At 47.6% G+C, this 14402-nt stretch overlaps 1 protein-coding gene across 2 annotated transcripts in view; it reads right to left on the reverse strand.

The window, feature by feature from the left end:
• Positions 1 to 13937, reverse strand: part of ENG (endoglin) — a 52428-nt gene extending 38491 nt beyond the window's left edge. For both annotated transcript variants that reach the window (XM_080990903.1, XM_080990902.1), the window contains exon 1: positions 13582 to 13937. In XM_080990903.1, coding sequence (XP_080847029.1) covers positions 13582 to 13645 — 64 coding nt within the window. In that variant the 5' untranslated portion in view covers positions 13646 to 13937. The remainder of the gene's footprint in view (positions 1 to 13581) is intronic.
• Between the last annotated feature and the right edge of the window lie 465 nt (positions 13938 to 14402).

Consider the following 14402-nt stretch of genomic DNA (forward strand, 5'->3'; position numbering starts at 1 on the left):
TCAAGGGAGGGCCCCATTCCACTAATTCTCAGACTGGGAAGGACTGGGGGAGGACTGTGGTGGGCTGAGAGGAGGAAATTGGAAAGCTCCTAAATTGCTTATTTGAGTTATTCCTCAAAAAACAGTTCTCTGTGAGTTTATCAAGATAATGGCAACAGAAGGTCATGGCTTCTGTTCAGTAGCCAAATGTGCTGCTGGGAAAAGAACCTTTACATGTCAGTGCTTAACTAGCAACTTGAATAGCTGGATGACATAGCTCAGTCGGTAGAACATCAGACTCTTAATTTCAGGGTCCTGGGTTCCAATCTCACACTGGACAAAAGATTCCTGAATTGCAGGGGGTTGGACTAGATGACTCTTATGGCCCCTTCCATCTCTACCATTCTATGATTCTATGCAGGTTTGCCGTATTTCAATTGACTTGGACAAAGCACCGCCTTTGGAAAAATTTCCCCAGACATCAATTCCACCTTTGAAATCCTGGTTATGCCTGGGAAAATCCAGACATATGGCAACCCTAACATAGATGGCTTTAAAAGAGGATTTAGACAAATTCATGGAGGAGAGGGCTACTGATGGCTACTGGTCACGTATGCTTTCCGCCCATTGTGAGAATAGGATGCTGGACTAGATGGGTCATTGGCCCAATGCAACAGGCTCTTCTGATTTTCCCATAGAGAACAGTGGGGTGTAGTGGTTAGCATTTTGCACTAGGAACTGGGAGACCAGGGTTTCAATCCTCACTCAGCCATGAAGCTCACCAGGTGACCTAGGGCCAGTCACCAAACTGTCAGCCTAAGCTACATCACAGGGTCACTGTGAGGATGAAATGAAGAAGGGACAGGCCATGTGTTCTACCTTAAGCTCCTTAGAGGTAAGGTGGGATGTTGGCACTCCTCTGTCTCAAGGAACAATGGAGTGCACCTCCAGGGATGAAGTCAAACCACTGCGTCAGCAGCACCAAAGTGACCTCTCTGGGTCCCAAGCCTGGGTAGTGCGTAGGGAGGTCCTGGGCCTTATAAGTAATAAGGCTCCTAGTGTGGTCCTCTGAAATTTGCATCAAGATGCCACCTCCCACTCTTCTTTCAAATCCTTTCCTCAAACCCACTTTCTGCAGAAGAGCCTGGCTGTTTGATCAGACCAAAGGTATCTCTAGTTCAGCATCCTCTTCTCACAGTGATCTATGAGATGCCTCTGGAAAGCCTGCCAGCAGGGCACCAGCACAATGGCACTCTCACATTTGTGATGCCCATCTGCTGGGACTCAGAGGCACACCACCTCTGATACTGGTGGTAACACAGCCATCATGACTAGCAGCCACTGATAGCTTTAACATCCACAAATGTGTCTTAATTCCCAAGTTGATTTGGCACAACCCTTCAGAACTCATCTGCTAACAGGGGAGGGAAACAGTGGTCCTGAGCTGTTTGCTGGACTCCCATAATCATTGGTCATGCTAGTAAGGGCTGATGGGAGTTGGAGTCCAGCAATGTCTGGACAGCCACAGTTTCCCCATCCCTGGTCTATGCTGACAGGTTGTGGCTCTCCACGCTTTCAGACCAGAGTCTCTGCTATCTCTACCTGAAGATGCAAGGGACTGAACCTTCTGCATGCAAAGCAGATTCTCTACCACTGGGCTACAGCCTTTCCCTTGAATAAATACCATGCTTTAATAAATTTATGCTGGCAGGGGCTGATGAGCCCCAACAACATCTGAAGGGCCACAGGTTACCAATCCCACCCATACTAATCTTAATTACAAGTAGCTGATCACATTGGAAGGGCATGAAGACTCTCTCGATTATAGCTTGGAATCTGGCAATTAGCAGAATGGCACGTTAATCCAAGAATGCATGTGGGCTAGAGGAGAAGCATGAAGAGAGAGGTTTTCAGGAGAGGTTTGGTTGTGCAAATAATCTCTCTCTTTTTTATTATTCTAACCTCCATCCCACTCCCTTGTGTTCAGTTCTGGGTTGTCCCACCCTTGAAATGGGGGCCTGCCATCTTGTTATTATTCCCCAGTGCAATGTTTCAGCACAAGGAAAATAAAATACCGTATTTTTCGCTCTTTAAGACACACTTTTCCCCCTCCAAAAATTAAGGGGAAATGTGTGTGCGTCTTATGGGGCGAATGCAGGCTCCTTGGCTTCAGCGATAGCAATGAGAAGCCCCCGAAGTGTAGAGGGAGCGCTTCTGCCTCACTCTGGAAGCTTCGCGTTGCTTTCGCTGAAGCCTGGAGAGCGAGAGGGGTCGTGCGCACCGACCTCTCGCTCTCCAGGCTTCAGGGATAGCTGTCTGAAGCCTCCGGAGTTCCCGCTGCTCTCTGGAGGCTTCAGGTTGCTTTCGCTGAAGCCAGGAGAGCCAGAGGGATCGGTCCCTCTGGCTCTCCTGGCTTCACTTTGTTGGAGAGGTGCTGCGCTGCCTTCCCTCTCTATGCAGCGCCCCTTCAGCAAAGCAGGAGGAGAAATGGAAGGGGCTCCATTTCTCCTGCCGTTTTGCTGAAGGGGTGCTGCGCAAAGAGGGAGAGAATTTTTCCCCCCTTGTTCTCCCTCTCTAAAACAAGGTGCATCCTATGGTCAGGTGCGTCCTATAGAGCGAAAAATACGGTAGTTTTCCAAAGGCCGCTATCACAGAGGTCACAAGCGCTTCCAGTTAGACTACTCCAGGGGCTGGGAACCTTTTCCTCAACCTGAGGGCCGCATTCCAGTCTGGGAAACCTTCTGAGGGCCATGTGCCAGGGTTGGGTGGGGCAAGAGGCAAAAGCAGGTGGAGGAAGGAATGCTTATTTTACCTTTGTCGCAAAAGTTCCTGCACACACTCACACACCCCTCTCTGTCCTCCATCCAGGCAAGCAAGCAAGTGGCGTTACCAGATTTCGAGGGCAAAATTGCAAGCTGGCAAAAATGCTCAGGCATGAATGTATGCAGTTTTGTGCTTTTATATTCTAAACTGCCCTGGTATAGAAATGTAATTAATAATATAGTCATACCTCGGGTTGAAGTAGCTTCGGGATAAGTATTTTTGGGTTGCGTTCTGCGGCGACCCAAAAGTAACGGAGCGCGTTACTTCTGGGTTTTACCGCTCGTGCAAGCGCAGATGGTCAAAATGACGTCACGCGCATGCGCAGAAGCGGCGAATCGCGACCCGCGCATGCGCAGACGCACGGACACGGGTTGCGTTCGCTTCTGGATCCAGAGGTACCATTGTATCAGTAATGAATAATAATAATAATAATAATAATAATAATAATAATAATAGTCCCCAATTCTGGACTATTGTGGCCTTCCCCAATATGGGGACTGGAATGGGATCTGCTTCTGCAAAACATGTGGGAATCTTAGTTGGCGCAATGGAGGTTCATCTAGCCCTGCCATAGGAACCAACTCCCTGGGGCCGAGGTCACTTTGGGCCCCCCCCAATAAAATATTTGAGGTGTCTCCCCCAACATTGATTGGCATTGCCATTCAAATGGTGTGTGTAAGCTGTATCTTGTGATCGATTATGCATATTTTATTCAAGTTGGCACCCGTGAGCCCAGCTCAGAGCTCAGTGCAGACCTTGCAGTGCACGATTCTACAGCACCCTCCCTGGCAGCTGGCTGCCCAGCCTCTGCAAAGACATTTCCCTGATAGTGCCTATTTAACAAGGTGTAAACAAACAATTGGGACGCGGGTGGCACTGTGGGTTAAACCACAGAGGCTACGACTTGCCGATCAGAAGGTCGGCAGTTCGAATCCCTATGATGGGGTGAGCTCCCATTGCTCAGTCCATGCTCCTGCCAACCTAGCAGTTCAAAAGCACGTCAAAGTGCAAGTATATAAATAGGTACCGCTCCGGCGGGAAGGTAAACAGCGTTTCTGTCCACTGCTCTGATTTGCCAGAAGCGGCTTAGTTATGCTGGCCACATGACCCGGAAGCTGTACACCGGCTCCCTCGGCCAATAAAGCGAGATGAGCGCCGCAATCCCAGAGTCGGCCATGACTCTTTACCTTTAAATGGACAATGCAGTAAACAGATATTTTCCATGCTGTACGGTTTAGATGCAGGCGCACCACTCACAATTCAGTGTGTTCTCACAGGGTGTCAAATCCCAGTTTCCTGACTCCACTTGATGGAGATGCATAATGTATACAAAATGCGGTGGGTGGGGGGCAAATGGCAACAAATGACACCTGACTCCTGAGAAGACAAATGCACACAGCAGGATGAAGGAGAAGCCAAGCCAGCACAGGACAGATTCCTGCGAGTCCCTTACTCTAAGGTCATGGCCCAGGCTGCTTCCATGACGCTGTGTCCTCTACCCCACCTATTGTCCCATATTTCCTCAGTGTACCAACCTAGGCCAACCCCACTCCCGGCAGCATCCAGAGGAAGACAAACAGTCGCTTATCTGGGCTCTACAGGCTGCGTCACCCTTCCCTTTTCTGGGTCCTGCACCGCACTGCCTGTCTAGGAAAATGCTGCCGGGACAAGGCCGCGAAGCCTCAAGGCTGAGCAGTGCGCCACGCAGACAAAAGCTTTATCTGTTTATGTTAATTCATGGCCCGAGATCTCTGTTGGACCCACACACACAAAAGCAAAGAGATTAGATCGGCTCCGCGGCGGCAAACAGGAGAGCGGCACCAACCACTCACGTCTGAAGATTAACCAAAGCGGTCTGCCTTTGGCGTAAAAAAAGTTCCCACACAGGAGATGTGGCCTATTCATGCCAATTTGGGAGGTACTAATGCCTTGCATGGCTCAGCAAAAGAGGCGATCCGCGTGGGCCTTCGTCAGAGAAGGCTTTCTGGCAGTGGGTTCATAGAATCATAGAATTGTAGTGTTGGAAGGGACCCCGAGGGTCATCCATTCCAACCCCCTGCAATGCAGGAATCTCAGCTAAAGCATCCCTGACAGATGGCCACCCAACCTCTGCTTAAAAACCTCCAAGGAAGGAGAGCACACAACCCCCCAAAGGAGACCATTCCACTGTGGAACAGTTTTTTCTGATGTTTAGTCGGAATCTCCTTTCTTATAATTTGAATCCATTGGATCACGTCCTATCCTCTAGAGCAGGGGTTGTCAACCTGGTCCCTATGGCCCACTAGTGGGCGTTTCAGGATTCTAGGTGGGCAGTAGGGGGTTCTACGGCACAAGCTGAATCCTCCTTCCATCGAGCACTGGTGGGCGGTAAAGAAATTTTACCATCAAGAAAGATGCGTTAGTGGGCGGTAGGTATAAAAAGGTTGACTACCCCTGCTCTAGAGCAAGATAAAAAAGCTTGCTTCATCTTCCATGTGACCATGAGATATTTGAAGATGAAAGATCTCCTCTCTGTCCCCTCTTTTAAACATACCCAGCTCCTTCAACCGCTCCTCATATGGCTTGGTTTCCAGACCCTTGATCATCTTGGTTGCCCTTCTCTGCACACGTTCCAGCTTGTCAACATCCTTCTTAAATTGTGGTGCCCAGAACTGGACACAGTATTCGAGGTGTGGTCTGACCAAGGCAGAGTAGAGTAGTGCTATTACAGTATTTTTCACTCTATAAGATGCACCCGACCATAAGATGTACCTAGTTTTAGAGGAGAACAAGGAAAAAAATATTCTCTCCCTCTCTGCGCAGCACCTCTCCAGCGAAGCGAAGTCAGAACAGCAAGAGGGATCACTGCGCTTTCACGATCCCTCTTGCTGTTCTGGCTTCTGGGATAGCTGCGCAGCCTGCATTCACTCCATAAGACGCACACACATTTCCCCTTACTTTTTAGGAGGGGAAAAGTGTGTCTTATAGAGCGAAAAATACGGTACTTCCCTTGATCTGGACACTATACTTCTGTTGATGCACAGCGTCAGCTTTTTTTGGCTGCTGCATCACACTGTTGACTCATGTTAAGCTTGTGGTCCACCAAGACCCCCGGATCCTTTTCACAGGTACTGTGAAAGTAAGCCTGGTGCCCCCCCCCCCATCTTATTTTGTGCATCTGGTTCTTCCTGCCTAAGTGCAGAACCTTACATTTGTCCCCATTAAAACTCATTTTGTTAGTTCGGGCCCAGTTCTACAATCTGTTAAGGTCATTTTGAATTCTGATTCTGTCTTCGGCAGCATAGGCTACCCCTCACAGTTTGGGGTCATCTGCAAATTTGATGAGCATCCCCTCAATACCTGCTGCCTAACCCTCTGCTTTTATCCTCGGTGTGGTTTCTTCCCCCACCCCCTTTAAAATTTATTTCCCAGGAGATACACAAAAATACTTTATGGAAACCTGCATTCCCATATACACACCACAATGTACAATATTATGCATCTATAAAACACATTCTTGTAAGTGAGCCCGAAGTTAGTATAAACTTTTGGAACTAGTCATGGGTTTTCTGAAGCATTGTTATTAAATGGTTAAATAAACACCTCCCAATTACATGCAGTTAAAAGCTCTGTCAAGTGTAAACTCATTTGCTGTTGACTAAGTTTGGTTTACTGTCCTAATGGTAAGGTAAAGGGACCCCTGACTGTTAGGTCCAATTGCGGACAACTCTGGGGTTGCGGCGCTCATCTCGCTTTATTGGCCAAGGGAGCCGGCGTATAGTTTCTGGGTCATGTGGCCAGCATGACTAAGCTGCTTCTGGCAAACCAGAGCAGCACACGGAAATGCTGTTTACCTTCCCACTGTAGCGGTACCTATTTATCTACTTACACTTTGAAGTGCTTTCGAACTGCTAGGTTGGCAGGAGCAGGGACCGAGCAACGGGAGCTCATCCCGTTGCAGGGATTTGAACCGCTGACCTTCTGATCGGCAAGTCCTAGGCTCTGTGGTTTAACCCACAGTGCCACCCACATCCCTAACGGTAAGGTAGTTCAGATCTAAGGTTTCACAAGAGGACTTTGCCACACAAGATCTGAGCATAAGCAACTTCATCATTGTGCTCAGCGAAAGCTAAAGGAGCCATTGCCCAAATATGAATATTTCTGTCGGTTTTGAGCTGATGGGAGTTGTACTCCAAAACTTCTGGAAGACACCAGGTTGGGGAAGGCTACATTAAAGAGTTTGATGTGAAGTAGGACCTGAGTGATTCCCAGAATCTGGCAGTCAGAAAGAGGGCAGAGAGGGAAATGTGAGTGTGTGTAGGAACCAGTCTACTTCACAAAGGTAAAGTTCATGTTAGTTGCTTCACGCACTTTTATTTGTTTAAATTGTTTGCACTATGTGTTAAATGTAAGCCCCTGCCAATCACAGACATGTGGTCCCTGGAATGCAGCCCAGGAAGGAATGTGGCCCCTTGGCTGAAAACGAGATTCCCTCACCTACTCTAGCAGTTGGTGCAAACAACATCTAGTCGGGAAGTTTCATTCCCAGTCTCCTTTTTTAATGGTTTGGGGTACAGTTCCCACCTGCCCCTTGCCATTTTCTGTGGGTGCTTAACCCAGTTCTGTGGATGTGTGTGTGTTGGGGGGGTATTATTTATAGGGAATAGGAATGGATGGGAACAAGCTGTGCCTCTCACTTTTCACAGTCCAGATCCCCTCCCAGTTTATCTTTGCTCTTGCACTACTTGGCTGATTTTTCACCGCCTCAACTTTCTAAACACTTCAAGAAGGAATCCCTGTGGTTTCCCCTTTGCTCCACTTCCTCCATTCTTCCCCCTCCTCCTTCAGAAAGTGAAGAAAAATCTGCAACTTTGCAGTTTCTCTTCTCTCTCTCTCTCTCTCTTTTGCACCCTGGGTGCTTTCCTAGCCCCAAAACTTTAAACTATTTCCTGTGAGCAGAACCTCTTCTTCCCTTCCTCACCAGGCAGCATGTGTGCTGGTGAAACCACAGCTTGGTTTCCAAAGAATGAAAGGTCAGATAGTTGAGGGCAGGAGCAGGGCATTTAAATCACTTTCTGGGGAGGATCACCATTCACTGGACAAGGCCTCTTATGTGGGTTGGGCAAGAGTCCCAATTTTAATCTCTCCAGTTCAGCCACCCATGTATAATATGGGGATGACCACTGGCTTATCTTAATGGGCTGTTTTAGGATTGCTTGATTTGCATTCACTCCAGTTGTCCCGGTGTACGAGAGTGGGAATCCTTTCTTAGCCTGAGGGCCACATATCTGTACCACTGCATGATTTCTGTTCTCATCCTGCATGATTTCTCATCCTGAAGCAAAGTTCTTAACCTGAGGTAATATTTCTGGGTTAGCGGAGTCTGTAACCTGAAGCGTATATAACCTGAAGCATATGTAACCCGAGGTACCACTGTAGAGTGAGGCCTTGTTCAGTGAATAGTGATCCTCCTCAGAAAGTAATTTAAACACCCTGCTCCTACCCTCAACTCTTTGGAAACCAAGCTGTGGTTTCACCAGCACACATGCTGTGTATTGTTTTGGGAAGTGTGAATTTGCTAGACTTGGCTTTAAAAGTGAACTGGATTGACCTCCCAGAGGCGTAGCATGGTGGGGGCTGGGGGAGCTCTCACCCCAGGTATAGGTTTTTTGGGGGGGGTGCAGGATGTCACGACCTGTTGTGTCGTTCGCAGCTTCCCTCCAGGTGGAGGATGCCTGAGATGGACACAACAGCTCATGGCGCCCTGCGAGTGCCGCTCAAAGTGACCCTGGGCTCACAGGGCACCGTGACTATGCCCCTCAAAGGTTACTCCAGCAGCATGCCCCACCCCCACGGTGTGCCCCGTGTGCCCTGGCACACACACACTCGCCCTGGGCACTGGCAGGGAACACTCTGTCACTGCCTTCTCCCCCATCCCTCCTTGAGATTGAGTAGGGGTGCCCAAACTTTTTTCAAAGAGGGCCAGATCTGATGAAGTGAACATGCGTGAGGGCCGACCAGAGTTGCTGAGATATTTTTTTTTAGGATTTTACCCCAGGACATATACTGCCACAGGGGCTGAATTCAATCGGCCGGTGGCCTGGGTTAGGCCCCCGAAACGGACTTTGGGCATGCCTGGAGTATGGGGAAATTGACAGCTCCTGCTGTCCCCTGGAAGGCAGAGGGTGAGGGCTGTCTGGGGGCAGACTGAAGTTGGCAAGGCAGCAACTCATGTGCCCATAGGGTTCAGCCTCCATGGGATGGTTTTTTACTGGAGCTGATGGGAACATGCAAAGTGGTTTTATATTAAGCCAGACTATTTGTCTTCCTTGCTCAGTATTACAAAAGAATTTCAGAAAGAGACTGGAAAGAGAAGTTGCTGAATTGCAACTTATTACCAAACTTAAAACCATGGAGAGATCTGGTCTGAATAGAGACATTGGATTCTTATCTCATTATACATGATAAAGCTGTTTTTAGCCATCTCACCCATTGCTTTTTCCTGTAAGACCAATTGCAGTCGTTAACAGTCGTTAACAGGTTTACCACACCTATCAGCCATTCACCCATTCCCACCACCCTTCTGAGTAATACCCCTCCCCACCCTTTCACTATATACAGTGGTACCTCGGGTTAAGAAATTAAGTCGTTCTGGAGGTCCATTCTTAACCTGGAACTGTTCTTAACCTGAGGTACCACTTTAGCTAATGGGGCCTTCTGCTGCCGCCGCGCAATTTCTGTTCTCATCCTGAAGCAAAGTTCTTAACCCGAGGTACTATTTCTGGGTTAGCAGAGTCTGTAACCTGAAGCGTCTGTAACCCGAGGTACTACTGTATAAGGGTCTGGTGACTTCTGGAACGAATTAAGTTCTTAACCCGAGGTACCACTGTATTTGAAGAAGTGTGCATGTACACAAAACCTCATACGAATAACAAACTTAGTTGGTCTCTAAGGTGCTACTGGAAGGAATTTTTTAATTTTGTTTCGACTACGGCAGACCAACACAGCTACCTACCTGTAACTTGTTCAGTCTTGTTGACTGTAACTGGAAGCAGTCTTCAATGGCTCTGGCAATCATTTAAATGAGAGATGCACTGGATTGAGCCTGCAGCAGTCTGCATACCCAGAACATGGTCCTCCATAGTGACACTTCCCTATACATTTGAGCACAATGCCCCTCTTCCCTAGATTTCCTTGAGTAGCCAACCCTTGCTCTTCTCCAACAAGAGCTCTGATGCTTTTAAGTACTGTGTGATAAGCCAAAATTCAGCAAGTCAAGGTTTCTTCAGCATGCAGCAACAAGGGCAGCTGACATGCAATCACAGGTGCCAGGTTGCCCCCAAGGTTGAAGGGGGCCCCAGTGTGCACATGTGATGTCACACTCATGTCCAAACATTGCGCAGCCTGGTGCATCCTTCTGCTAGGCTTTGCCAGTACCTGCAGCATTAGGAGATGCTGTGCAGGCTGGTGCAATCTCACTTTGATGCAGCCTTCTGCTAACTGCAAGAAGGCCCAACAAGGCCTGGCAGGCCATGGAATATTGAGGGGGACCAGCCCTCTCCTTGAAAATTGGGGGGGGGGGGGGCTCGGCCCCCTCCTTCCCAGAGGGTGCCCCTGCATGCAACATTTCTGCTTGTTGCAGAGGAGCCCCAGCAGCAGGGGATAAATGAACTGAACTGAAGACCTTATGATGCACTAGATGCATAATTCTAATAATCTATGGACTCTGACTTTCATCATCTCTCACCATTTAATGGGATCTGATACCTGAAGGACCACATGTTCCCCATTCTTCTGGCAGAAACTATTGATTAATTCCTATGTCCATGTGGATACAATAATAGTATGCAGCTCATAAGCATAGTTCTAATAGATCAAGCCAGTGGCCTATCTAATTCAACCTCACTAGTTCTCACAGTGGCCAGCAAGGTGCCCCACCGTAAGCAGGATCTGAGAGCAACAGCAACTTTCCCCATGGCAAATAGTAATCATCATAGCTAGTAGCCATTGACAGCTGTTTGCTCCAGGAAATGGTCTAATTCTCATTTAGGCTGCTTTCAGAGTGTGGCTCTTTTTGTGCAGGTATCCATCAAATTTCAGCAAATTCAGTTTGTGAAATTATAGTTGTTTTGGGGGCCTTGCACAACAAGTTTGCTGCCCCCGAAAAGGTTAGACCAAAGTGATGGGGAAATGCACTTGAAAATATGTGGGTAGGGATGTATGGATCTGTCAGGTTTGATTCTGTCCATGTTTCATCTTTAAATTCAGTTGGCCACATTTCTCCAGCACTTCGCGATTTTTATAAAGGCCTCATGAAAATTGGTCAATATTTTAGTGCAGATTTCTCCTAATAAACATGTTTGTGTGCAGTTTTGACTGATGTACAATTTTTTGCAATTTCCCCTAATAAAATAATTTTTTGTATGCTTTAAAAAAAACAAAAACCTTTTTATGCACACTTCCCCCTAATTTATACATTTTTGTAAACATTGTTTGGATGGAGCGCCGCATTGTAAAATTAAGATAATTGAGAATTTCCATTCTCATCTTCTTTTGGAAACTGCAAATTGGGTGGATTCACTTTTAAATGCACTGAATCAAATTTATCCCCACTCCTTAGTGTGGGGTAACACACTGCTACCTAATCTCCCCACAAACAAATCCGGATGAGTGTTCAATAAACAGGATGCTTAGGAGCAGCACCTATGTGGTTGTCAGAATCCACAACAGCTGTATTGAAATTTCTTGAGTTGGTATATTATGTATTAGCTTATTGACCTTTCTCTTTGCCAAATGATGCAGATAGCTCAGTCAGTAGAACAGGAGACATTTAACACAGGGTCATGGGTTCAAGCCCCAAATGGGGCAAAAGGATTCCTGCATTACCGGGGTTGGACTAGATGACCAACGAAGAAGAGTCCACTCAGTGAAATTCATGACTGAGTGGGGATTTGAACTCTGGTCTCCCAAGCCCTAGTTCAGCACTCCTGCCACTGTATCATACGGGAGATAGTGGGCTTTGAACCCAGGACTTCATGCATGAAAAGCAGGGGCTTATGCACCGAGCCGTGAGCCACAGAGTTTCCCATTTTCGTCTTATCGGTCCAAGCATCCAGCAATGCAATTCTTTGCAAGGACTGAAAGAAGCGTCCACTCTCCGTGTGATTGACTTCCAAGTCATCACCTTTTAGGAGAGGGTTGCAAGTAACTGAGAAGGGTGGGAAACATCCCAAAACATCTTTTTTATGGGGTCTGAGAATTTATAGAGGCAGCTGTCCCCTTCTCCATAGCCCTGTTTCTTAACTACCAATATCCTACCTGGCTCAGTTCAGAATTTTGGTATATAAAGCTCTAAACAACTTGGAACCAAGTCACCCTGAGTATCCCTGCCTGGCAACTGTTTTCCTCTGATGGACCACTTCTGAGAGCATCACATGGTGCACCAGAGACGCACACTTAGCATGCACTAGAGCCTGGGCTTTTAGTGTTGCACCTCCAGCCCTCTAAATTATGTTACCAACCAAAATTTGGCAAGCACCATGTGTCTTAGTATTTAGGCCGCTACTGAAAACATTTTTATTTTAAAAGGTTCTCTGTAAAATATGATCCAGTTTTTAAATGGAATATAAATCGTACAATTGCAGAGACAGTCTTTTATTTGACAGTTTTATTGCTTTTAGTTGACTGGGCCTGTAACCTTTCAGTTTTTTCTTATTGTATCCTGTTTTGATGACCTTTGGCTGTGAAGCAGATTATGAATTTGTAAACAATAAACAGAATAAACCATGCTCCATATACTGTCATGGAGACTTCTGAATGGGGCCAATTTCTACTGGCTCTCTGTATATCCACTAGGACTGAGAGGGATAAATTCAAATTTGTTTGCATTTTCATGAGAAACTACCTAATATGCACTTCTCCGTCCAACATGCAAACCGAAACACAGTTATCTTTAGAAATTCACACTTCTCTGAATTCTGTGATGCAACCAAACACCATGTGCCAAAAAGAATATATTAAAGAAAGTGTGCATGCATGAAAAGTGTAGAAAAAACATACAGAACATGCCTTTTAACAGGAGAAACTGCTAGCATTAAAGTATGTCAAAACGGTATACAAGAGAAAGTTTATTAGGAGAAATTCACATTAGAATTCTGGTGACCTTTTTAATTAAAACACAAAAGCAAAACCAGAAATTACCACAGAAATATGGAGGACTAGATTTAAGATGGGAAGAATGCAAAACTAACAGACACCAAAATAGACAGATTTGTCCGTTTCTGACCGGCACCCTCTTGCCCTTTGAGAGAAAAGGCTGGAAGTTCTGGGCACTCGCCCTCTTCTCCTAAGCTCCTCCTTGGAAGATTCCCTTCTTCTTTATTTTTCTAACTTTAAGCCAGACTTGGACCAAGCAGTCCTTCAGGCAGAGGGCTACCCTCTGTGGAATAGGTCATATGGTCATTCTACCCCCCCCCCATCCCACCCTGCTTTACAGTTATCCGGCTGATAACTAAGGGAAAGGGATGTAGTTCAATGGCACACAGAAGTGGAGCTGCTCGTGTCCCCAGCCTGAAACAAAACACTGAGCTAAGTCAACCTATGTTTCAACTCGGTATGAAGAAGCTTCCTACGTTCACTTTGGAGTCGTCCCCCAAATCTCTCCCTAAATAATTATTTCCCCAGTTTTACGCAAACCAGCAAAGTTAAGGCAGCAACCCAAGAACCTGTTGGTTTATGAAGTTGCGGCAGCAGATCTTCCCACCTGTCTCCCCCTCAGCACCGCCAAAGAGAGCCACTTACTCGCTCCTGCTGTCACAACGCTCCAGGTCAGAAGGAGGACCGCCAGACACCGTCCCGTCTCCATAGCGCCTGGACTCCTTGCTTCTTCTCCTCTTCGCTCACTCCTCTTAGCCCGTGTCTAGGAGCAGGGGTGATGGAGGGCCGCTGTCCGCAGGGCTGTGGTACTTGGTGACCGGACACGCGAGAAGCAGGCGGCTCAGCTCTGCCCTTCTCCAATCCAGCCTTGGTCCTGGTTTCCAGTGGGGTCGGCAGAGGCAGCAGGGAAACGGGTTGGAATCGAGATGCCTTTGTCACAGAGACTCTCGCTGCGCCTCCTCGGAGCTCCCACTGCTTGAATGTTTGGAACTGGCTCGGCTCAGCCTTGATGACCAAGCGAGGCAGGAAATCGACTCCCTTTGGAGGGAGGCTTGCCAAGAACTCGTCTCTGCCAAAACAGCAAATAGGAAATGCTGCTGGCTCTCTCTCCCACCCACTCCCCCGCCTCCCTCTCTTTCTCTCTTTGAAGTTCTTCAAACGATGCGGGGGGTGGGGGGCGAAACACAGCAGCTGATCGCTCACTGACAGAGGGAGACCCTCGGATGTGGTCTCTCTCCCCCCCCCCTTCCTACAGAGAAGCAACCCAGAGTCTTCACCTTTTGGACTGCCTGGGGATCAAGACTTGACCTGGTTGTGGGGTGGGGGGGGGCACATTCACACCAGACATTCACAGCTCTTGGTCACTGCTTGCCCTAAGGAGAAGTGGGAGCTGCAGTTTGTTAAGGGTGCTGAGAATTGCAAGGAGACCCCCTCTGTTGTTTAGTCGCTTAGTCGTGTCCGACTCT

This window comes from Podarcis pityusensis, assembly GCF_964106645.2.
Source record: "Podarcis pityusensis genome assembly, chromosome: Z".
Classification (NCBI taxonomy): domain Eukaryota; kingdom Metazoa; phylum Chordata; class Lepidosauria; order Squamata; family Lacertidae; genus Podarcis; species Podarcis pityusensis.